At 53.5% G+C, this 23,104-nt stretch overlaps 2 protein-coding genes across 3 annotated transcripts; one reads left to right on the top strand and one right to left on the bottom strand.

The window, feature by feature from the left end:
- The first annotated feature begins 15 nt into the window (after window positions 1-15).
- On the top strand, window positions 16-14,951 carry LOC136319139 (26S proteasome non-ATPase regulatory subunit 13). Of its 2 annotated transcripts, XM_066252528.1 has the most exons (13): window positions 16-141; window positions 1,328-1,406; window positions 5,156-5,190; window positions 5,275-5,330; window positions 5,562-5,605; window positions 7,692-7,778; window positions 10,023-10,194; window positions 11,084-11,163; window positions 11,238-11,363; window positions 12,629-12,691; window positions 13,322-13,402; window positions 13,547-13,663; window positions 14,409-14,951. In XM_066252528.1, the coding sequence occupies exons 1-13, from the start codon at window positions 47-49 to the stop codon at window positions 14,502-14,504; spliced, it is 1,131 nt and encodes a 376-aa protein (XP_066108625.1). In that variant the 5' UTR covers window positions 16-46; the 3' UTR covers window positions 14,505-14,951. The 2 variants fall into 2 exon arrangements, with proteins under 2 accessions (XP_066108625.1, XP_066108626.1); XM_066252529.1 differs by lacking the exon at window positions 11,238-11,363.
- Window positions 14,952-15,236: 285 nt separating this feature from the next.
- Window positions 15,237-16,566, bottom strand: LOC136319140 (cytochrome c oxidase subunit 8B, mitochondrial-like). The gene is made up of 2 exons (XM_066252530.1): window positions 16,381-16,566; window positions 15,237-15,399 (listed from the first exon to the last, which is right to left on the bottom strand). Exons 1-2 carry the CDS (start codon window positions 16,549-16,551, stop codon window positions 15,298-15,300), a joined length of 273 nt encoding a protein of 90 aa, XP_066108627.1. The 5' UTR covers window positions 16,552-16,566; the 3' UTR covers window positions 15,237-15,297.
- Between the last annotated feature and the right edge of the window lie 6,538 nt (window positions 16,567-23,104).

The raw sequence follows: 23,104 nt of genomic DNA, 5'->3' as shown, positions 1-23,104 counted from the left end.
CTCCAACTGCTCGGTGGTCACTGCTGTTTGGGGGTCTTTCGCCATCATGAAGGATGTACCCGGCTTCCTACAGCAGAGCCAGAGCTCTGGGCCAGGAGAGGCCGCCGTGTGGCACCGTCTGGAGGAGCTCTACACGAAGAAGTGAGCGCCGCGCCGAGGGGGCCGCGGAGAGAGCGAGATGGAGAGGGCTGACGGGGGAGGGGCGGCCCGGACGGACTTGGGGGACTCGGACCCGCGGGGGCAGAACCCGGACCGGCCGGGCCAGAGAGGCGGGCGGAGGAGAAAGAGGGCCAGGCCGGAGGAGAAAGAGGGGTGACAGCCCGCGGGGACCAGGACTTGGGGGTCTCGGGGTCCCTGCCTTCCTGACTGAGGGGCTGCGCTTAGGTCCTGAGCTGCTTTCCCTTCCTGCTGGTCTCAGGAAGAGGGGTCCGCGCCGGCCAGTGGGTTTAGCCCTGGGTCCCATTCAGACTAGCCGGCTCCGTCTCGGGGACAGGCGGCCCTGGTTTCGGACCGCGGTTGCTGGCGCCTTGCCCTTGGCCTTGTCGAGGTGTGACTGGACCCACAGCGGCTTCCTCTTCGGTCTCGGACGGGCGAACCAGAGGCCACCGGCGCCCGCTTAGAAATATGATGAACTTCAGAACGATTACATCGTCAGGTCTTAAGCACCCACCTTTTTTTTTTTTTTTAAACGAATAGAATCCATTGCTAGCTCCGGGTGTTCCGAGGGAGGTACAGCTCCTGTAATGACCTCCGTGTTAACCCCCCTACGTTTCGCCTAGCGCCCTTCACCTACGTACTCAATACGTGTTAACAGTTTTTGAGAAAGAAATTTTAGTGTTTAGCAAGTAATTGCTGCTGTTTGGTAGCTTTTGGTTTCAGATGTGCTGTCATTCCAGAGGTGTTCTGTACTCATTCACGTCATTCTTCCACTCAGCCCATTCACAGATGAGGAAACTGGAGCTCCGTTTAAGCTCCTTGCCTGAGACACTCGGTTAATAAGTAGAAAGTGCCAGATTTCAATTTAAGAATGTATAATTCCAATTCTTGTTTCCAGTCAGACCTCACTGTAACCATTTGAGGTAGTCTAGAAAGATGTTCTTCATTTATAGCTGGGAAAACTGTCTCAGAGGAGAAGTGATCTCAAGGCGACATAACCCTGGAGTAGCCAAGTCAGAAAAGAGCTCGGTTCATTAGCACCTGTGTTAGCGTTCTTCCGGGTACACAGAGACTGGTTACTGTTGACTATTTGATGGGACCATCTAGGCTGCCCGTGTCTGTGACTGGGTTATTAGTTTGTGCGTCTTACAGACCTTATGTTTTTTTTTAGGTTGTGGCATCAGCTGACACTTCAGGTGCTTGACTTTGTGCAGGACCCATGCTTTGCCCAAGGAGATGGTCTCATTAAGGTAAATGTTTTATTGTGCTACATCAGGTTATATAAATATGGTCAAGGACTTCTTAAAATAACAGGTAGGATTTATATGATGATAAAAGCGAGCTGCACCTGTTCAGCAGTCACTCTGTGTTAGCTGCTATTCTAAGTGCTTTACACTTCTACTTCTTTTTTCTTTTTATTCTTCATAACAACACTGAAAGACAGGCATGGCTGCTACCCGACTTTTCACCTTGTAATTAGAAGCAAAAGACGAAGGAATTTCACTCTGGATCATTTGCTATTAAGTGACACACATTCTATTTTCTAAAATCCCAGACTAAAATAGTGCCTTATAACATACTCCTGTATCTTATTGTTCATAGACTGTTTTTTTAGTATTGTACTTTGGAAAACGTTACCCAAAAATTGGAAGTTCAGAACGGGTGGGGTAGGATATAGAACAGGGGTCCCCAAACTTTTTACACAGGGGGCCAATTCACCGTCCCTCAGACCGTTGGAGGGCCGGACTACAAAAAAAACTATGAACAAATCTCTATGCACACTGCACATATCTTATTTTAAAGTAAAAAAACAAAATAGGAAGAAATACAATATTTAAAATAAACAAGTAAATTTAAATCAACAAACTGACCAGTATTTCAATGGGAACTATGCTCCTCTCACTGACCACCAATGAAAGAGGTGCCCCTTCCAGAAGTGCGGCGGGGGCCAGATAAATGGCCTCAGGGGGCTGCATGTGGCCCGCGGGCCGTAGTTTGGGGACCCCTGATATAGAAGATCACCACTGTAGCATCTTTTAAATAACTCTTCTCTCAGCCCTCACTGACACTGCTTGCTGGTCCAGACCTTTGTCCTAGGTCATGTGGAAGATGGAGTGCCTTCTGTGCTTGACTTGGGGCAGAGAGGGGAGCAATGAGAATTGCGGGGACCCTGCCTCTGTAATAGAGCCCTTTTAGAATTTTCTCAACATTAAAAAGTCCCTCTCTGCTCCAGCCTTTCCAAGATCTACTGAGAAACCCCATTTATTTGTTCTCTGGTAACTTCCTCTGTGCAGTCTTTCTTGAAATCTTTCTCTTGGATTTTGAATGAATCAGAGATTTATATTTACTTGAAACTGAAAGCCAGTTTGTAATGACAGCTTGAGCTCTATGCCCTGGATACATAACATCGTGTGTGTCACAGTGATGCTTACCACCGTAGCTCTACCTGAGCTAAGACTTTCCTGTTTTATACACATCAGTTTGACATTTTACTACTCAAAGGAACTTGCAATTATCTGTAAGCTTGGAGGTTTTGCTGGGCTATGTGGAGAAATCATAATTGTTTATTTCTGTCTATTGCCTTTTTGTCTTTCAATTGCTTTCTACACATAGCAAAATAGTCCCTCAACCTTGTAACGTGACACTTATTTAGGTCGACAGATTTAAGTCTGCTATTTCTGTGGACAAAATAAACCTTTAAAAATGTTAGGACCCAGCCTACATAACTTTCAGATCGATTATATTCATGAATTTGCAGTCACCAGAGGTAATTTTGAGTTTCTAGATTTAGTGGACTTATTTCTTTAGAGCTTTTTTCTTTAGACACTTCCATAACTTACAATAGGCATTAGAAGTGTTGGTTGAAACATTCCTCCTTAATAAGGAAAATATCTTTGAAATAGCCTTTTGTAATGAAAAAGACTTTTTATTTACATGGCTTTTTGCTGAGTGACAGATTGAAACATCTAACTGGCTGCTACAGTGACATTTCTTTTCCGCCCACATTTTGTTGAGAAATAATTAACATACATTGTATTCTCAGGTGTACAGCATAGGATCTGTTACGTGTATAAATGGGAGATGATGAACCACATTAAGTTTAGTTAACACTTACCACCTCACAGCTATATTTTTTCCTTGTGAAGAGCACTTCTAAGACCTACCTGTTTAACAACTTTCAGGTACAACACAGTTCTATTAACTGTGGGAGTCCCCATGCTGCACAACTCATTCTCAGGGCTCTTTGATCTTAAAAGTGGAAGTTTGTACCTCCTAATCCCCTTCACTCAATTGACACCCACTGTTCCCTGCCCCTGGCAACCACCACAGTGTTCTGTCTCTGTGAGTTTGGTTTTTTCAGATTCCACATGTGAGATTATATGGTCTTTGTTGTCCTCTGTCTGGCTTATGTCACTCAGCATTACGCTCTCTGGATCTGTCCTTGTCACCAGTAGCAGGGTTTTCTTCTTTATGGCTGGGTGGTGTGTGTGTGTGTGTGTGTGTGTGTGTGTGTACCCATCCTCCACATTTCCTGCAGGGACATTTCTGTCTGCTGCATACCCCAGAGGAACTTCAGACTCCACCCTCACTCGGCCTGGTCTGGAGGGTCCCTCTCCCTACTGTGTCCGGTTACCCAGCCGTAAACTCAGAGGGCATATTCAGCTCCCTTTCTCTGTGACCTACCTGCAGAGTTTGTTCAGCTTACCCACAGATCTCAGACTGGTCACCTGTCCTCACTGTCCTCGCTCCCTCAGCCTGTCTCTGCTGTTCTTTCTGCCCCCAAGTCAGAGAGAAGAGGTGTGATCACATGTCTCCCGTGGCTCAGCCCTGCCTTCAGACGGAGACCAGGCCCCCATGCCTCCCGCTCACTCTCTGCCCTCGGAAACACAGTGCAGGCTTCTCTTCAGGCTGTTTCACGTGTCTGTTCCTGTCTGGAGTGTCCTCAGCTGCCCCTCTCCACACCATGTCTGTCACCTTTCACTGCTCTTCACCTGTGGAGTAACCATTGACACCTCTGTTGTGGCTCTCCACTGTGAGCTTTGATTCCCTGTACTCGTAAGCTCTCAATGATGTCATTTGTTTGAGCCGGGACACTTTCTGTGTCTTGAGCACCAGCAAAGTCTGAGGAAGTGCCCTCCCATTTGCCGAATGGTGGAGGAATCTGGCAATGGGGTAGAATCAGCCCGGAATCTTCCCTTTTCCCTTCTGGGCACACCACTCAGCTGGAGGCACTGTGACACCAGCCGCCATCTCCACCGCTCCCCCTCACTCCCACAGCCTTTCCAGGCCTTGCACTTCACTTAGCAGACGGACCTGGAAATGGGTCACTTGGTTCTTACGGAGTCTGCTGCCTGCAGTCTTCTAAAATCTGAGGTTGCTGAACCTTTTGAACTGGTGGTCTGTTTTGCTTAGAGCATTTTGGAGGAAGAATACAGGAATTAGTCTTCAGGAGATTTTTACATGGAAGGTTCTTTTTGTTTTTAAGTGAGAGAAGGGGAATAGTGAAATAGACTCTCACATGCATCCCAACCAGGATCCACCTGGCAACCCCTGTCTGGGGCCGATGCTCAAATTAATTGAGCTATTTTTAGTGCCCAGGGCCGATGCTCAAACCAGTCAAGCCACTGGCTGCAAGAGGAAGAGGGAGAGAAGGGGGAGGGGGAAGCAGACGGCCGCTTCTCATGTGTGCCCTGACCAGGGATTGAACCTGGGACGTCCATATACTGGGCCCACACTCTGTCCGCTGAGCCAGCCAGCCAGGGCCACAGGGCAGGTTCTAATTCCTAAAGTAAGAAAAATCCTAGCTTGCTTTCTTAGTCTATTGGTGATCATTTATGTGAACCTAATAAGCCCAAATACGGATCTTCTGTCAAATACTTAATGAGTCTTCAGCAAACATGTCTGCAGTGCCCACCGTGCAGTTGGCATTGTATGGTGTTGAGTCGATTTTGCAGAGCAAAGGATGTACTGTAATTTCTCTCGTGTTTTGACTCCACAGCTTTATGAAAACTTCATTAGTGAATTTGAACACAGGTAAGACTCTTTTGTCTGTTTTTGACTTTGAAAATTAAAACATTGATACCTGTTGACACTCAAAGGCTGGTGGTTTTATTTCAGGGTGAACCCTTTGTCCCTGGTAGAAATAATTCTTCATGTAGTCAGACAGATGACGGGTGAGTCTCCCTTGTTTCTTAAAGGAATGGACCCAAACAGTAATTAAAATCTTGAAGTACAATTTCATTGTACTTTTGCATTTTGATAGAAAGCATCATATTCTAAGGCATATTTTTGTCATATTTTATGTATTAAGCCTAAAGATTCCAGCTAAATCCTGGTTGGTAGAAACCAGTCTAAAGATACTCCGTGGGTGTCTCTGACTTTCCTTGTTCTGCTTGCTTTTCTAGATCCTAACGTAGCTCTTACTTTCCTGGAGAAGACGCGTGAGAAGGTAAATGAAGTTTCAACCAGACCTTCTAAAATACGTCCCTTGTTGGTGTCTGTGTGCTCCGTCCGCAGTGCTGGAGACCAGCGTCTGCTTGTTGGTGTCTGTGCGCTCTGTCCCCAGTGCTGGAGACCAGCGTCTGCTTGTTGGTGTCTGTGCGCTCCGTCCACAGTGCTGGAGACCAGCGTCTGCTTGTTGGTGTGTGTGCTCCGTCCACAGTGCTGGAGACCAGCGTCTGCTTGTTGGTGTCTGTGCGCTCCGTCCACAGTGCCTTCCGCAGTGCTGGAGACCAGCGTCTGCTTGTTGGTGTCTGTGCACTCCGTCCCCAGTGCTGGAGACCAGCGTCTGCTTGTTGGTGTCTGTGCGCTCCGTCCACAGTGCTGGAGACCAGCATCTGCTTGTTGGTGTCTGTGCACTCCGTCCCCAGTGCTGGAGACCAGCGTCTGCTTGTTGGTGTCTGTGCGCTCCGTCCACAGTGCTGGAGACCAGCGTCTGCTTGTTGGTGTCTGTGTGCTCCGTCCACAGTGCTGGAGACCAGCGTCTGCTTGTTGGTGTCTGTGTGCTCCGTCCCCAGTGCTGGAGACCAGCGTCTGCTTGTTGGTGTCTGTGCGCTCCGTCCACAGTGCTGGAGACCAGCGTCTGCTTGTTGGTGTCTGTGTGCTCCGTCCACAGTGCTGGAGACCAGCGTCTGCTTGTTGGTGTCTGTGCGCTCCGTCCCCAGTGCTGGAGACCAGCGTCTGCTTGTTGGTGTCTGTGCGCTCCGTCCCCAGTGCTGGAGACCAGCGTCTGCTTGTTGGTGTCTGTGCGCTCCGTCCCCAGTGCTGGAGACCAGCGTCTGCTTGTTGGTGTCTGTGCTCTCCGTCCACAGTGCTGGAGACCAGCGTCTGCTTGTTGGTGTCTGTGTGCTCCGTCCACAGTGCTGGAGACCAGCGTCTGCTTGTTGGTGTCTGTGTGCTCCATCCACAGTGCTGGAGACCAGCGCCTGCTTGTTGGTGTCTGTGTGCTCTGTCCACAGTGCTGGAGACCAGCGTCTGCTTGTTGGTGTCTGTGTGCTCCATCCACAGTGCTGGAGACCAGCGTCTGCTTGTTGGTGTCTGTGTGCTCCGTCCGCAGTGCTGGAGACCAGCGTCTGCTTGTTGGTGTCTGTGTGTTCTGTCCACAGTGCTGGAGACCAGCGTCTGCTTGTTGGTGTCTGTGCGCTCCGTCCACAGTGCTGGAGACCAGCGTCTGCTTGTTGGTGTCTGTGTGCTCCGTCCACAGTGCTGGAGACCAGCGTCTGCTTGTTGGTGTCTGTGCGCTCCGTCCACAGTGCTGGAGACCAGCGTCTGCTTGTTGGTGTCTGTGCGCTCAGTCCACAGTGCTGGAGACCAGCGTCTGCTTGTTGGTGTCTGTGTGTTCTGTCCACAGTGCTGGAGACCAGCGTCTGCTTGTTGGTGTCTGTGCGCTCCGTCCACAGTGCTGGAGACCAGCGTCTGCTTGTTGGTGTCTGTGCGCTCCGTCCACAGTGCTGGAGACCAGCGTCTGCTTGTTGGTGTCTGTGCGCTCTGTCCACAGTGCTGGAGACCAGCGTCTGCTTGTTGGTGTCTGTGTGTTCTGTCCACAGTGCTGGAGACCAGCGTCTGCTTGTTGGTGTCTGTGCGCTCCGTCCACAGTGCTGGAGACCAGCGTCTGCTTGTTGGTGTCTGTGTGCTCCGTCCACAGTGCTGGAGACCAGCGTCTGCTTGTTGGTGTCTGTGCGCTCCGTCCGCAGTGCTGGAGACCAGCGTCTGCTTGTTGGTGTCTGTGTGCTCCGTCCGCAGTGCTGGAGACCAGCGTCTGCTTGTTGGTGTCTGTGCGCTCCGTCCACAGTGCTGGAGACCAGCGTCTGCTTGTTGGTGTCTGTGTGCTCCGTCCACAGTGCTGGAGACCAGCGTCTGCTTGTTGGTGTCTGTGCTCCGTCCACAGTGCTGGAGACCAGCGTCTGCTTGTTGGTGTCTGTGCTCTCCGTCCGCAGTGCTGGAGACCAGCGTCTGCTTGTGGCAGCCACAGGGCACAGGTGCCTGCTGTGCAGGTCTGCGCCCATTCTGAGCTCCCTCATTTTCCATGTCTGTAGGTGAAAAGTAGCGACGAGGCCGTGATCCTGTGTAAAACTGCAATTGGAGCCCTAAAATTAAACATCGGGGACCTGCAGGTTACAAAGGTGAGATTGCTGCAACACAGGCCTATCTTTCATTAAAAAGTCATTTGAAACTGGGGAAATCCTGTTTTTCTTCTTTTAACTGTTTAAAAATAATTTAAGTTACAGGAGAGTTGTAGAAATAGCACAAATACTTGTACTGTGCCCTCACCTCAGATTATCATCATTAATGTCCCACCTCCTTGCCCCATCATTCTCTGTGTGTGTATATAGTTTCTTCCTCCCCAAGTCATTTAAGAGTGAGTTGCTGGAATGTTGCCATTATCCTTAAACAGAGGAGTGCTGCCTGTCGGACACAGCCGGTCCCTCAGCAGAAGTCACACAGCCTTGGCCAGTCACAGCACGTGGGTCCTGAGGGTCGGGCCTGGCCACTCACAGCACGTGGGTCCTGAGGGTCGGGCCTGGCCACTCACAGCACGTGGGTCCTGAGGATCAGGCCTTAGCCAGTCACAGCACGTGGGTCCTGAGGGTCGGGCCTTAGCCAGTCATAGCACGTGGGTCCTGAGGATCAGGCCTTAGCCAGTCACAGCACGTGGGTCCTGAGGATCGGGCCCGGCCAGTCACAGCACGTGGGTCCTGAGGGTCGGGCCTTAGCCAGTCATAGCACGTGGGTCCTGAGGGTCTGGCCTGGCCACTCACGGACGGGTCGCATGCTGCTTGCCCCCCACCTCCATCTGCACCTCGGTCACTGGCAGTGTCCTGCCTGTGTGGACACCTTCTTGTTTTCCTTTTAGTGTTACTTTCGTGACAGGTGTGATACGAGTGTCAGCAAGACCCACCTACGTGGTCAGTGTACCTTGTTTAATGACAGACTACATTTGTTCACTTTTGTTTGGTTTTAATTTTTTTGGTATTTACAATATTGAAGGAAATATTGGGGATAAGATTCATGTCCTTGTTGCCCTAAAAAAAACCTTTTGATTGTTTCTTTCTACTTCCCAGACTTAGCCCACATGCAAACTTACTAAGCCTTTGGTCTGAAACAATTGGGAGAGACTGAAAGCTGTAAAATACTGTAAAGCGTGCTGTAATGGCAGCCAGCTGCCCACTCAGGTTAGGACGCAGCACAGAGCAGCTGGGCAGCGAGGCATCCAGCCACACTTGCCCTGATGGCACACCTCACGCTTGTGTGTCCATGTCCTCCAGCTCCTGAGATAGGGACCTGCAACTCTGAAGGACACACAGTGGTGTTGTACCTCTCCTGCTGGCTGTTAGGTTTGGGGGTCACCGTGGACAGTGTAACCACATGCTTTTTCTTGTTGTTTCGGTATCTCACTGTATAAACACTTCACAGCATCTGATTCAGAGGGCTTTGGGTTGTTTCTATTACAAACCATGCTGTTGTCAGCATTTACGTGCCTGGCTGCTCTGTGCATGGACAGAGCCTCCCCAGGACGTGTGCCTAGAGGTGAGATGACAGGTGTGTGGTGAGTCCTGTCCACCATGGCCAGGTATTACTCAGGATTTCTCCATCATGGCAATTCCCTGACGTGTGGTTCCCACGGTATCCGTATTTCAGTGTTTGGTATTCTGAGATGGTTCAGTTCTTGCTGATCTGGTGGAGGTGGAATGGTATCTTGTTGGGGTACATAATTTGTGTTTTTTCTTTTTTGTGACAGAGACAGAAAGGGGACAGAAAGGGACAGACAGACAGAAAGGGAGAGAGATGAGAAGCATCAGTTTTTTGTTGTGCACTTTAGTTGTTCATTGATTGCTGTCTCATATGTGCCCTGACTGGGGGTCTTCAGCAGACCAAGTGACCCCATGCTCAAGCCAGCGACCTTGGGCTCAAGCTGGGTGAGCCTGGCTCACACCAGATGAGCCTGCGCTCAAGCCAGCGACCTCAGGGATTTGAACCTGGGTCCTTCGTGTTCCAGTCCGACGTTCTTTTCACTGCGCCAGCGCCTGGTGAGGCTGTATCTCTTGACTGGTGGTCACTGGAGGTCACTGGTGGTTTAGTGACCTCTCTGCATCTCCACTTCTGTAAATTACCTGCTAATATCTTTTTTTTTTTTTTGTCCCTTTTCCTGTGTTGCTTGTATCCTGCAGACTGTACGAGTTTCTTCTGTAGTTTTGGTCACGTTCCCTTGTGGGTTGTTTGTGCCATAACTGTCTTTTCCTTTGGTTCTCTTTTCTGTGTTTCTGACAAACTAGTTTTCAGATTTAATGTAGTCACGTTTCTTTGTACCTTTCATCTCTTCACAATGTTGTCAGTTAAAGGGAATGCTGTCTTGCTCCCGGTGACAGGAGACCATCGAAGACATCGAAGAAATGCTGAGCACCCTCCCCGGTGTGACGTCGGTCCACAGTCGCTTCTACGACCTCTCGAGCAAATACTACCAGACGATCGGCAGCCACGCGTCCTACTATAAGGACGCTCTGCGGTTTCTGGGCTGTGTGGACATCAAGGACCTCCCAGGTAAGTGCATTCGCCCACATCCCACGAGGAGCTCACTCTGAGACCACCTGGGAGGGCCCGGAGGCAGCAGGTCTCAGAAAGTCCTCAGGTGTACTTGTCCCTTTGAAGAAAGCCTGTGTGCGCAGAGGGGAGAGCTGTTTACGCTTTAGTTTCTGCGTTGCATTTGTCTTTGGCATTTAATTCAGATGAGAATGAGGTTTAACTGCTTCTTCTCCAAGTCTTGACTGCTATCCACGTCACAGGTCTTTGTGACAGATACACTGATATTAGTACCTGGACCCTGACCCCTGACCCTAAAACTCTTGTTATGAAAACTGAAATGCTTTACCTTTCAAGGATTTGAGGGTAGAAAGAAAAGTGACCACTGAGTTTTGGGGATAGTGCAATGAATATGTGATTAGAAAGGACACTTTGGCAAATTTGGGGGATTTCTTACGGTATACTGTTAAAGCTAATGAGACCAGCAATTCTTAGAAATGTTAGTGTAGTGTGATTGCTGCATCTCAGGAAAACATGGGAAAAAGTGACAGATGTGGTCAGGAGGGCGGGGACTTGCTGAGTGGGAACAGAGTGGGCTCGTTCCCGTCTGAAAGAGGCTGAAGGAGGCAAGTGCGAGGGGCTGCCGTTTCCCACTCGAGGCAGGGGACATGGAGCACAGGACTCCCGGAAACAGGCCGGCCATGGAAATATAGTCACATTCCCACAAAGCCTGTGGGTGTGGGTTTCCAGATACTCTGAACTAACCCAGCACTTTTAAAAGGTGACGCATGTTAACGCTGTACTGTAACCATCCCAGGTCATGGCTTCTGTACTTCCTGATGTCAGGTTTTTAAAGCTGAGCAGGACCATGTGTGTAACTGGTGTGTGACCAGAGGTGTTGTCGTCCTAGTGCCGGAGCAGCAGGAGAGAGCGTTCACGCTGGGACTGGCAGGGCTTCTCGGCGAGGGAGTGTTTAACTTCGGAGAACTTGTAAGTAGCCCTGGGCACCGGCTCTGTGCCAGGGAGCCCTGCGCTTTGCCAGCTGACCGAGTTTGTCCTTGCAGCTCATGCACCCCGTGTTGGAGTCGCTGAGGGGCACTGACCGGCAGTGGCTGATTGACACCCTTTATGCCTTCAACAGCGGCAACGTAGAGAGATTCCAGACTCTGAAGGCTGCCTGGGGTCAGCAGGTCAGTCCAGGCAGGGCTGGCTGAGTGTCCATGTGCTTCTGCCTCGGTCACCACGTGTGTGCGCGTTCATTCCACATGTGTGTACTGAGCACCTCGCTCTCCACTAGGCCCTGGGAGGAGACTGAGACGGCAGCCTTGCTCTCACCCAGCACAGGAGCAGCTCAGCTCCTGTCCTGCACTCTGTGCTACCGAGTCCTGGGTGAGGAGTGCTGGGTGGAGGGGTGTCACAGTCTCCCCGCGGAATGGACCTTGCCCACAAGCACAGAAATTAGCCCGGTGAGGAACACGGGAAGAGCTTAGGCAGCAGAGGACAAGGGAGCCTTGAGAACAGGCGTGTGGGGGCCTGTGAGGGAGTGAGAAACGGAGTCAGCACAGGGGTGGGAGGAGTGGTCATTGCAGGGCGAGGGTGCTAGGAACTGGGAATTAGGGAGGGGGTGCTTCGCAAGGACTGGAGCTTTGACAGGAAGTGTATTCCTTTTTAATGAAATTATATCAATTATGTTATTTTTGTACTTTTCTGAAACATGCAGTTTTCTCAGAGTTTAAAAAAACTTGTAGAATTCACCCCTAATTCCATAACGAAGCAGAGTAGCTGCACACGGACCGTGAGTAGGCAGGAAGCAGACCCAGTCGTGCCTGGCTGTGTGTCAGTGTCTCAGAAGAAGACGTGTGGCTCAGAAAGGAAGAGGGGCCTGAGCCCCGGGCGCCCATTGTAGGACTGGGGCCCTTTATGCAGAACTCAGCCTGCCCAGTCCCTGCAGAGAGGCCCTGTTGGGGCTGCGGCATCAGGGTTGCAGTCAGGAAGCTCACTCCCTGGGGTCTGGTTCTCTGCTAAGCAAACTATCCCTCGTCCAGCTGCGAAGAGAGCATGCTGGCCTGGGTCTCACAACACGCTGTTTACCTTTGTAAAGAGAGAACCTGCTCTTCATCTCAGAGCAGGTCCCTGGAGCTAGGAGTCTTCCTCAGAGGCCCCCGTGCAGCTGGACGTGCTCAGGCACAGGCATGTCTCCTTCTCCCGAGTCTTCCTGAACTGCCTCCCATGGTCCGTCCCCTGGTGTTTGTGGGTTAGCACAGCTCTGACCTTGTAAACTCCTTGTGTTGGGAAATGGCCTTTCAGCTAGGCACTGTTCTCGTGATTTCTTTAAGAAAGGGAGGTTGAAATGACTTGAAGCTGATCATGAGTCTCGTGACCCACAGTGCCCTTGTTTGCCTGTTTCTTTTTGTCCATCTGCTGGTCAGGTGAGTGGTGTCTTTCTGCTTCACAGCCTGACCTCGCTGCCAACGAAGCTCAGCTTCTGAGGAAAATCCAGCTCTTGTGCCTCATGGAGGTAAGCAAGCAGCAGGACCCTTTGTGGTGTGAGACCTGCAGGTGAGCCCGTGGGTCCTGCAGACTCCACGCTTTGGTGCGGCCGAAACGGCAGTGAAGTCTCAGCTAAAACAATGCGGTGTTTCTCCTCTTGCTTTTCTAAGTTTCTGTTTGGGTCTCAGCGCCCGTGAGTCCTAGAGAGGCCTGGCCAGACCCCGAGCTCCCGCGCTGCCCCTTGGTTGCACTCACTGCTCCTTGTCTGCTAGAGAGGCCTGGCCAGACCCCGAGCTCCCGCGCTGCCCCTTGGTTGCACTCACTGCTCCTTGTCTTTGTGCCCACCTGCCTTTCCCACCATAGTCGGAGCTTTTTCAGAAAAGGGACCTCATATTTCTGTCAGCACGGTGTAGTTCTGCCAGCTCTGAGTAGTTGCTCAGGAAGTGAACAGTAACTATTTAGAAAACTACTGTCCAGTTAGTTTCACCTTCTTATCTAAGCATTGAAAGCTTGTTCTTAATAAGTGTGTGACTAATATTAAGAAAATTTTGTGTAGGAGTAAAAAACCTCATTTTCAGAGTAAGTTTGATAAAAAAACATTATCAGTTCTCTGACAATTTTTGTTTGGAAAAATAGTTAATAAGACTTTTTTTTTCAGATGACTTTCACAAGACCCGCCAATCACAGACAACTCACTTTTGAAGAAATTGCTAAAAGTGCTAAGATCAGTGTGAACGAGGTATGGTTCTTGGACTCTGTACCAGAGGGCTGGGTTTTCTAACTCAACCCACTCAACGGAACCGCGTCTTTTCCTTGTATTTTGGAGCCGGCTGGTGCACGGGGCAGGTGCTGGCACCGGCGGCTCACACGGCCCTCTGACCAGGTGGAGCTGCTGGTGATGAAGGCGCTCTCGGTGGGGCTGGTGAAAGGCAGCATCGACGAGGTGGACAGGCGGGTCCACATGACCTGGGTGCAGCCCCGCGTGCTGGACCTGCAGCAGGTGATTGACAGGAGTGCACTCACTGCAGGTGCTGGGTGTGTCTGTCTGTTTGCCTTGGACGGGAGCGTTTAGGACAAAAGCATTATTAGATGAGAGAGTTTGGAGAAGGAATCACTGCTGTAGGGACTTAAGGGTCTTTCAAATAACATAACTTAGTGCCAGTCTGGGATTTGAACCCTGTATTTAAACAGTGATTATGATAACAGTGCTGGTCGTGCTGGTGAAGCCGTTTAATCTTAAAATTGCTCCTCTTATCAGATGCGTTCCTGCTTCTGTGGTTTGAGCTTAAATCTATCTTGTTCATATTGGCCGGGAACGTAATCCTGTGGATTTCCTCTGTTCTTGCCTGTTTTTCATGCCAGCTTTTGAAAATAAATGTCCTTGTCAGAATTGACTGGAACAGTGCCCTCCCCTGCACACCCCAGCTCAGGCGTCCCCTGCGTGACTGCCGTCTCAGAGCAGCTCAGGCGTCCCCGGCGTGACTGCCGTCTCAGGGCAGCTCAGGCGTCCCCGTCGTGACTGCCGTCTCAGGGCAGCTCAGGCGTCCCCGTCGTGACTGCCGTCTCAGGGCAGCTCAGGCGTCCCCGTCGTGACTGCCGTCTCAGGGCAGCTCAGGCGTCCCCGTCGTGACTGCCGTCTCAGGGCAGCTCAGGCGTCCCCGTCGTGACTGCCGTCTCAGGGCATCTCAGGTGTCTGGGACTGCCCTGTCGTCACCCTAACGCCTGTGTGGTCTGCTCTCTCTCAGATCAAGGGGATGAAGGACCGCCTGGAGTTCTGGTGCACTGATGTCAAGAGCATGGAGATGCTGGTGGAGCACCAGGCCCACGACATCCTCACCTAACCAGGCCCACGACACCCTCACCTAGCCAGGCCCACGACACCCTCACCTAGCCAGGCCCACGACACCCTCACCTAGCCAGGCCCACGACACCCTCACCTAGCCAGGCCCACGACACCCTCACCTAGCCAGGCCCACGACACCCTCACCTAGCCAGGCCCACGACACCCTCACCTAGCCAGGCCCACGACACCCTCACCTAGCAGCCACGGCCTTCGGGAGCCAAGTTCTTCATTACCTCGGCCGGGTGGGGTTCTGTTTGGAACAGGACTGTTCTTGCTGTGAAAACAAGCCAGTCATAGTCTGCAGTGTGGAGGGGCCGCTGGGTCTCGGGGTGAGGCGGGCAGGAGTAGGGGCGGCTCTGAGTGTGCAGGGCACCCCCCCCATGTGAACATTTTTCCCAGTGTGGTGTGACAGTGACCCTGTAATAAATGTTTCCCGTGGTTTGTCCTTGCTGGTGTGTCCTTGGACTCAGCTGCAGGTCCAGCCTGTGCTGGAGAGGACAGGTGGGACCTGGAGGGGTTTAAGGGGTGTGGCCATGGCCTGGGCTCCACTCTGCTCAGAAAAGAGATCCCAGCACATGAGGGTCTGGGGTGGAGCCAGGCACAGAGGGCCAGGGAACCATCCGTGCTGACAGGGTGTCTGCCCCCTCCCCACCAGCCAGCGTTCTGTGACCCGATTGCCCGGTGCTGAGAGTCAGGGAGGGGCACACATGCATGAGTCACCAGGCGAGCATCAGGTGGGGGAAGCGTTTAATGATCTTGACTCCTGGCTCAGAGCGGCAGCCGCTGGGCCTTCAAGCTGAGGAGCTTTTCTTGTAGCTGTCCAGGTGGGATAATACCCAGCCAGCAGGGACCATGAAGCTGATGAACGTCACCACGAGCGCGGTGGCCTGCTCCTGGGGGAGGGAAGCACACGTGAGTCCCCTGCGCCCATGCAGGGTCAGCCCTGGGTTGTTAGGGGAGGCCGTCTACCTGCCCCCGTCCCTGGGTCCTCACAGCAGCAACTCGAGCTCTGGCCCCTCAGCCAGCCTGGGCCCCTTGACCTCCTTCCCAGGCGCCCAGGGTGCCCGTCTGGTGCGTGCCGGTGGCAGACAGCTGAGCTGCGTTGCTTGCCACTGTCTAAGTGACAGTCCTGTTCTGAAGCCTGGACCAGGGAAATGGGGTTCCCTGATTGTCCACATGTACCCCAGAACCCTGTTTTCTGAGTAGCTGAACTTATGGGGCCTGGTTCTGAAGAAGCAGCTATATTTCTCTGTTTCCTCCTGGAACTGCCTGGCCCAGGCATCCCATTTGCTGTCAGATGCCAAATGGGAGACTAATCCTTCCTGTTGACTTCAACTGCCAGAGATTTGAGAGCAGTGTTGGCCTTGAGCAGGGAGGGGCCTTAGGCTGGGCTCTGATGTAAGCTCCATCTAGTCACATGCGCTTGCAGATGACCTTGTAGACCTTGATTATTCAAGCTAAAAAAGATGGCTGTTGCCCCCCCCCCAGCCCAGGGGTGTCTGAGGTTGGTGTCCCCCTGTGCTCTCTCTCGCTGGCCTTCAAAGCAGCCCACCTTCCCCTTGAACAGGTATGAAGGCGCCGGACACAGCGAGCACGGTCCCAGCCCTTAGCACCTGTCATTTGCCAGGAGAGTAGGGGCCTGAGAATGAGATCCCCTGCCCCCTGATTGCTGACTGCTTGGGACCCCAGCCTGCCGTTGGAACATTGACCCAGCACCAAGGCCACTCCTAGGAGCTACAGGCCTGAGCAGATGTCCCTTCCCCTCTACCAGCCTGGCTTTCTGTGCCCACCCTGAAACCCTCCTCATCCTGAGGACATCTCTGGACTACCCACCCTTCCCCGGGCGAGCCCCCTGCTGCCTCACAGCTACTTACCGGGGCAGAAGTGGGTGATTTGGCCGGCTTGGCAGAGATGTGGGCCTTGGGGACCACACAGCCCCTCAGGGGGGCTTGTAGCAGCCGGATGGCGGGGGCCAGCTTCATGGTTGCTGGGCCAAGCTCCCTGAGTCCCGTGCGGCTCTGTGTGCCCTCTGCTTGCTCGGGCATTGGGCTTTTTATAGCTCGAGGGGCAGCCACAGCTGTCCTACTCTGTCACAGGGCTTGGCAGAGAGGATGCCTGCTTGGAGCTGGTTCCTCAGGGAGGCCTTGGGCCTGTCTGTCCCAGACCCTCCTGCCAGATGCCGAGGCCAAGGCCCCAGCGCCTTCTCCAGCCACTCTCTCCATGGTCGCTGGATACTGAGCCCTGGTTTTTCTCCCACTCTGTCCAGACTCTGACCTCTACCAGCCCTGTGCCCTCTCAGATCTTCCCCCCTAACCTTCTCCCCTAGCTGCTCCTCATTCGCCATCAGGATGTGTGGGTGCTAACTTTTATCCCCTAGGGACCTGGACAGTAACTGGGTCCCCAGACCCTGCGGCGGGTCCCACTGTCCTCAGGTCAAACTTCTGGTCTGTCTAGTGCTCACACTCACATCCGGTCCACCACCATCACCGCACTGCAGACTGGACTCCCAGCCCCTCCCACCCCCGCCCTACCTTGAAGGTATCTCCTGCAGCTCCACACAGCAGCCGGGACAACCCTAAAACAAGCAGCTCGTGTTTCCGCCTGCGCCCCACAGCCTGTGCCCCTGAGGGTCCGTCCCCAGCACGCCACACTGCACCCTGCGGCTTCCCTCTGTTTTCCATGTGTTCACACCGCCCAGGCCCTGGTCGGACGGCATCTCCTCATGTGTACATTACTGACAACCTGCTTTTGTGGCTGTGAGCACCAGAACCAGCTCTGTCAGAGTCTGTGGGGCCTAGAGTGGTGTCTGGTCAGCTGGCCTCAGTCCACCCTGGATGAATGGCTTGAGGTGGACAAAGGAGGGTTGGGTGGATCGGTGTTAGACTGGAGTTTGTCACGTCACCATTACAGTGACCTGAGAGATTGTGCTAACAGGGACAAAGAACACGGTGCAAGCCCAGGAGCTGAGAACCAGCACGACACTCAACCATGGAGGTCCCTAAGCCCCCAGACTCAGCTGTGGGGACCATCGTCAACTGGGGACGCTCACACCCCAGTAGTTCGTTTAGCAATGATGACTTGAACACATGACTGCATTACCCAAGGAACACAATCTTACTTTTGTTCTTCCCTGGAAACCACACTCATTCCGTAGTTGGGACTCGTTTCTGGCCTCTCCCTGCTGCCAGGGCCCAGGCCAGACTGCTGGCCTGTGACTCGGTTTCCCAGGCAGGAGCCCCGTGCCTGGAAGCTGGAGGAGGGGGCGTGTCCAAAGTGTCCCCTCCAGCAGCACCGAGTCCAGCTGCCAGGTTCGGCTGTGGGGGCTCTCCCCTCCTCCAGAATAATCCCTTCCGCCTGAACCTTTAATTACAGCTCTGGGGTGCAGCTGGGGATAAGGCTGTGGCAGTCACCCAGCCCACGGTGGTTCTTTCACGGGTGAGCCCTGCTGCCCCCACCATCCAGGCCTGCCTGAGGGAGCTCGGGTGGGATGGGGTGTAGGCAGTGGGGAGGCAGTGGAGTCCCCGCTGGGCCGCAGCTCCAGGACAGCGGGCCTGGGTGGGTGAGGCCACCCCTCAGGAGACAGAGCCACCGCCTCAGGCCTGGCAGGCTGCACTCTTGTCAGCCCGCAGCCCTTCCCATGGGTCCCTCACAGGCCTTCAGTTTTTCCAACCTTTCCAGGCACAATCGTGTCCTCCTGGCTCTCTGTTCACACGGCTTCAGGGGCCCTGCCTACAGCAGGGAGCTTCAGGCCTCAGGCCCCAGAAACACCTGCTCAAACCCACTTTACACAGAGCCCTGATGCCCACACCACACACAGAGGCTTCCAGGGGTGGGGAGCCTGGCAGCGTCCCTCCTATCATCACCCCAAAGCCACAGGAGGCCCCCCAAAGCACGGCCCTGTGTCCTGGGCTCCTCTCCCTCACTGGGACCTGCGGTTACCTGGGAGGAAGCAATGTGACCCACGGAGAAGGAATGCCAGCCGTGTAGGTCACACTGGACAGAGGAATGCAGGGTGGGGGTGATGGCCCCCTGAGACACTGAGGGAGACCCAGCCTTGGGGAGGGAGCAGGACCCAGGGCTCAGGGCCAGCCAAGCCTGTCCTGGCGGGTGCCGGGTGCCCAAATCCTCACCCTCACCTCCTTAACCAGTCCCACTCCGCACAGAGCCATCCACCTCCGCCCCGGAGGTGTCCTTCCTGCCCCCAGTGTGTGTGGGGGGGGACAGCCACGGTGCCCACTGTCCCTCCCAAAGCGGCAAGGTCTGGGTGCTCTCCGTGGGCACACGGCACCACCCTGTGGCACTGCCCTGCTGTGGAAGCAGAGAGGAGGTGACACAGCAGGGGTCCTGGCCTCAGGGACCCTGAACAAGTGCCTGTGTGCGCACATTCACATGTGACTTCCCTGCACGGGAGTCTACTCTCCTCACGTAACAGTGGTCCTCACGGTGTGGCCCCTGGGCCGGCGGCACCAACATCACAAGGACTGTCGGAAATCACATGGAAACTTGGTTGTCCTGTCATCTGTTATAACAAGCACACACACCCCCAAGGGAATTCTGATGCACAGTCAAGTTTGAGGACTGTTTTTATGTCACATAAAAACAGTGCTTCCTCCTGTGTCATTCCAAACTAAATGGCCACTTGGAGAAAAATCAAAATCTCACCCAGGTTGCAAAACTCAGTCCCTTCCTTTCACCTAAGACACATACTTGCACTAAGTATATTTTGTTTGGCAGGCTCTCTGGAAGCTTTGGGCTCATGGGTGGAGATCCTGGTGGGGGAGCTGTCGCCTGTCCTCAGTGCTCACCCACCCCATGCGCTCGCTGCCTCTCTAACGCTCACCTCCCTCTTCCTCTGGGTCATGCCAGACAAACACCAGTGCTGCTTGACAGCATTTCACAACCCTGACAGTCTTGTTGGTGTGATGGTTAATTTTAAGTGTCAGCTTGGCTGGGCCATAGTGCCAACCTATGCACAAAGGTTATTCTCAATGTTTCTGTGAAGGTGATTTTTGGACGAGATTAGCAGAACATTTTCATTGGTGGACTGTGAGTAAAGTGGACCGCCCTCCACAATGTGAGTGGGCCTCATCCAATCAGTTGAAGGCCTTCTAGAACAAAGACTGCTCTCCCAGAGGGAGAGAAGATTCCCGGCAGACAGCCTTCGGACTCACGCTCCCACACTGCCTCTTTCCTGGGTCCCAGCCTGCTGCCTCCCCTGCGGAATTTGGATTTAACAAGTGTCCACAATCACTTGAGCCAACTCCTTAAAATAGATCCCCCACTCCCACCCCTCCCTCTGCAGTCTGCCTGACCACTTCTTCACTGCATCTTGGACATGGATTTTCTCCTGCCTTCGGACAAGAGCTGGACTATCGGCTCTCCTTGGGTCTCAAGCCTGTTGGCTGCCAGGCTACAACTCACACCACTGGGTCTCCTGGGTCTCCAGCTTCTCAAAGCCACGATCATGTCAGCCAGTTCCTAACGACAAACTCACGTGTATATCTATATTATGGTATATCTATACGTATCTGAACAACCCTGACTAACACAATTGGTATGGTACATTTGTTACAATCGATGAATCAGTATTGATATATTGTTGTTAACTAAAGTCCATACTTTTTCTTTTTAAGTGAGAGGGCGGGGGGGGGGGGCAGACAGACAGGAAGAGAGCGAGATGAGGAACATCAACTCTTAGTTGCAGCACCTCTGTTCATTGACTGCTTCTCATATGTGCCTTCACCAGGGGCTTCCAGAAGAGCTAGTGACCCCTTGCTCAAGCCAGCGACCTTAGGCTCAAGTTGACGACCTCAGGGTTTTGAACTTGGGTCCTCAGCATCCCAGGCCGATGCTCTATCCACCGTGCCACTGCCTGGTCAGGCTGAAGTCCATATTTTATTCGGACGTCCTCAGTTTTGCCCAATGTCCTTTTCCTAGTCCAGGATACTGCCTGACATTTGGTTGTGTCACATCCCCTGAAGATCGTCATGGTTGTGACGGCTTCTCAGACTGTTTTGTTGACTGTTCAGGTGTGTTGAGGGTGCCCTCTACTGGAAACGTGCTATTTTTCTCAGGATCAGGCTGAAGTTGGGTTTGGGAGGATGACCGCAGAGGTAGAATGCCCTTCTTGTCAGACTTTCCACAGGAATCATTCCAGCGACAGTGCCCTTGAGCTTGTGGCTGAGGCGGGGCTGTCCCCTTGAGCAGGTGGCTGAGGCGGGGGCTGTCAGTCTCCAGGGCACAGCCCCTCTCTCTTCTCCCTCCCACACCGTCCTCTCCGGGAGGGACCTCCCTGTGCACAGCTCACCCCTCGGAACTTTCCGCTGGGGCCCCACCTCGTGAGGGTAGTGGGTCTGCGGGAATTACTAGGCATTCTTTTTTAAAATTTTTATTTATTTATTTATTTTTTACAGAGACAGAGAGTGAGTCAGAGAGAGGGATAGACAGGGACAGACAGACAGGAGAAGCATCAATCATTAGTTTTTCATTGAGCATTGCAACACCCTAGTTGTTCATTGATTGCTTTCTCATACGTGCCTTGACCGTGGGCCTCCAGCAGACCGAGCAACCCCTTGCTGGAGCCAGCGACCTTGGGTTCAAGCTGGTGGGCTCTCACTTAAACCAGATGAGCCAACGTTCAAGCTGGCGACTTCGGGGTCTCAAACTTGGGTCCTCTGCATCCCAGTCCGACGCTCTATCCACTGCGCCACCGCCTGGTCAGGCACTAGGCATTCTTTTGCATCAGAGATACTCTCTCCTTTATTATTACTTATTATTTTTATGCATTATTTCTCCATTTATTTATTCAACTATTTAAACCAGTATGGACTCATGGGTACTTGTTTTTTTTTACACGTTGGATTATAATCAATACTACCTAATTTTGTTGCTCAGATTTTCCAGCTGTGGCAGCAGGAGCTCTTTCTTTTGGCTGCTGTGTCTGTCTGATAGATCCTTATCATTGTGGAGCTTTTTTCTCTTTAATTTGTTCTCAGCACTGCCTTGCTTTACCAGCACTATAAAATGCTCCAGACTCACCCTGTATATTTTCTGCCCCAGTCTTTTTTTTTTTTTTTTTTTTTTTTTTTATTTTTCTGAAGCTGGAAACGGGGAGAGACAGACAGACTCCTGCATGCGCCCGACCGGGATCCACCCGGCACGCCCACCAGGGGGCGACGCTCTGCCCATCCTGGGCGTCGCCATGTTGTGACCAGAGCCACTCTAGCGCCTGGGGCAGAGGCCAAGGAGCCATCTCCAGCGCCTGGGCCATCCTTGCTCCAATGGAGCCTTGGCTGCGGGAGGGGAAGAGAGAGACAGAGAGGAAGGAGAGGGGGAGGGGTGGAGAAGCAGATGGGCGCTTCTCCTGTGTGCCCTGACCGGGAATCGAACCCGGTGCCACAGTCTTAAAATAAGCCAACGAGCCCGACTGGGCGGTGACACTGTGGATGGAGCGTCAACATGGAATGCTGAGGACCCGGGTTCGAAACCCCGAGGTTGCCAGCTTGAGCATGGGATCTTAGACACGTGACCCCCGGGTCGCTGGCTTGAGCAAGGGGTCACTGGGCTCAGCTGGAGCCCCCCTGGTCAACGCACATATGAGAAGTAATCAATGAACAACTAAGGTGCCACAACTAGGAATTGATGCTTCTTATCTTTCTCCCTTCTTGTCTGTCTGTCCTTGTCTGTCCCACCTCCTCTCTCTCACTAAAAAACAACAACAAAAACAGCTAAGGAACCCTGGTCCTTTTTACTAGCAGAGAAGGAGTGTGACCTGACACAGGTGTTTCACAAGACCCTCTGGTGCTGAGTCAGGCCGCACGGGTCCCCGAGGAGCGGGGTTGCCCCTCCGGTGCTGAGTCAGGCCACCCGGGTCCCCCGAGGAGCGGGGTTGCCCCTCCGGTGCTGAGTCAGGCCGCACGGGTCCCCGAGGAGCGGGGTTGCCCCTCCGGTGCTGAGTCAGGCCACCCGGGTCCCCCAAGGAGCGGGGTTGCCCCTCCGGTGCTGAGTCAGGCCTCACGGGTCCCCCGAGGAGCGGGGTTGCCCCTCCGGTGCTGAGTCAGGCCACCCGGGTCCCCCAAGAAGCGGGGTTGCCCCTCTGGTGCTGAGTCAGGCCACCCGGGTCCCCCGAGAAGCGGGGTTGCCCCTCCGGTGCTGAGTCAGGCCACCCGGGTCCCCCGAGGAGCGGGGTTGCCCCTCCGGTGCTGAGTCAGGCCGCACGGGTCCCCGAGGAGCGGGGTTGCCCCTCCGGTGCTGAGTCAGGCCACCCGGGTCCCCCGAGGAGCGGGGTTGCCCCTCCGGTGCTGAGTCAGGCCGCGCGGGTCCCCCGAGAGGCGGGGTTGCCCCTCTGGTGCTGAGTCAGGCCTCACAGGTCCCCGAGGAGCGGGGTTGCCCCTTTGGTGCTGAGTCAGGCCACCCGGGTCCCCCGAGAGGCGGGGTTGCCCCTCTGGTGCTGAGTCAGGCCACCCGGGTCCCCCGAGGAGCGGGGTTGCCCCTCCGGTGCTGAGTCAGGCCGCACGGGTCCCCCGAGAAGCGGGGTTGCCCCTCTGGTGCTGAGTCAGGCCGCACGGGTCCCCGAGGAGCGGGGTTGCCCCTCCGGTG

The sequence above is a fragment of the Saccopteryx bilineata genome, chromosome 1 (genome assembly GCF_036850765.1).
Source record: "Saccopteryx bilineata isolate mSacBil1 chromosome 1, mSacBil1_pri_phased_curated, whole genome shotgun sequence".
NCBI classification, from domain to species: domain Eukaryota; kingdom Metazoa; phylum Chordata; class Mammalia; order Chiroptera; family Emballonuridae; genus Saccopteryx; species Saccopteryx bilineata.
The sequence above is the reverse complement of the archived record's forward strand: the minus strand, read 5'-3'. Positions and strand labels throughout refer to the sequence as shown.

Coding starts and splice junctions, on each gene's coding strand:
- LOC136319139 (XM_066252528.1), top strand. CDS start 47: ATGAAGGATGTACCCGGCTTCCTACAGCAGAGCCAGAGCTCTGGGCCA. Junction 10,195..11,083: donor GGACATCAAGGACCTCCCAG/GTAAGTGCATTC, acceptor TTGTCGTCCTAG/TGCCGGAGCAGCAGGAGAGA. Junction 11,364..12,628: donor AGGCTGCCTGGGGTCAGCAG/GTCAGTCCAGGC, acceptor TCTGCTTCACAG/CCTGACCTCGCTGCCAACGA.
- LOC136319140 (XM_066252530.1), bottom strand. CDS start 16,551: ATGCCCGAGCAAGCAGAGGGCACACAGAGCCGCACGGGACTCAGGGAG. Junction 15,400..16,380: donor AATCACCCACTTCTGCCCCG/GTAAGTAGCTGT, acceptor TCCCTCCCCCAG/GAGCAGGCCACCGCGCTCGT.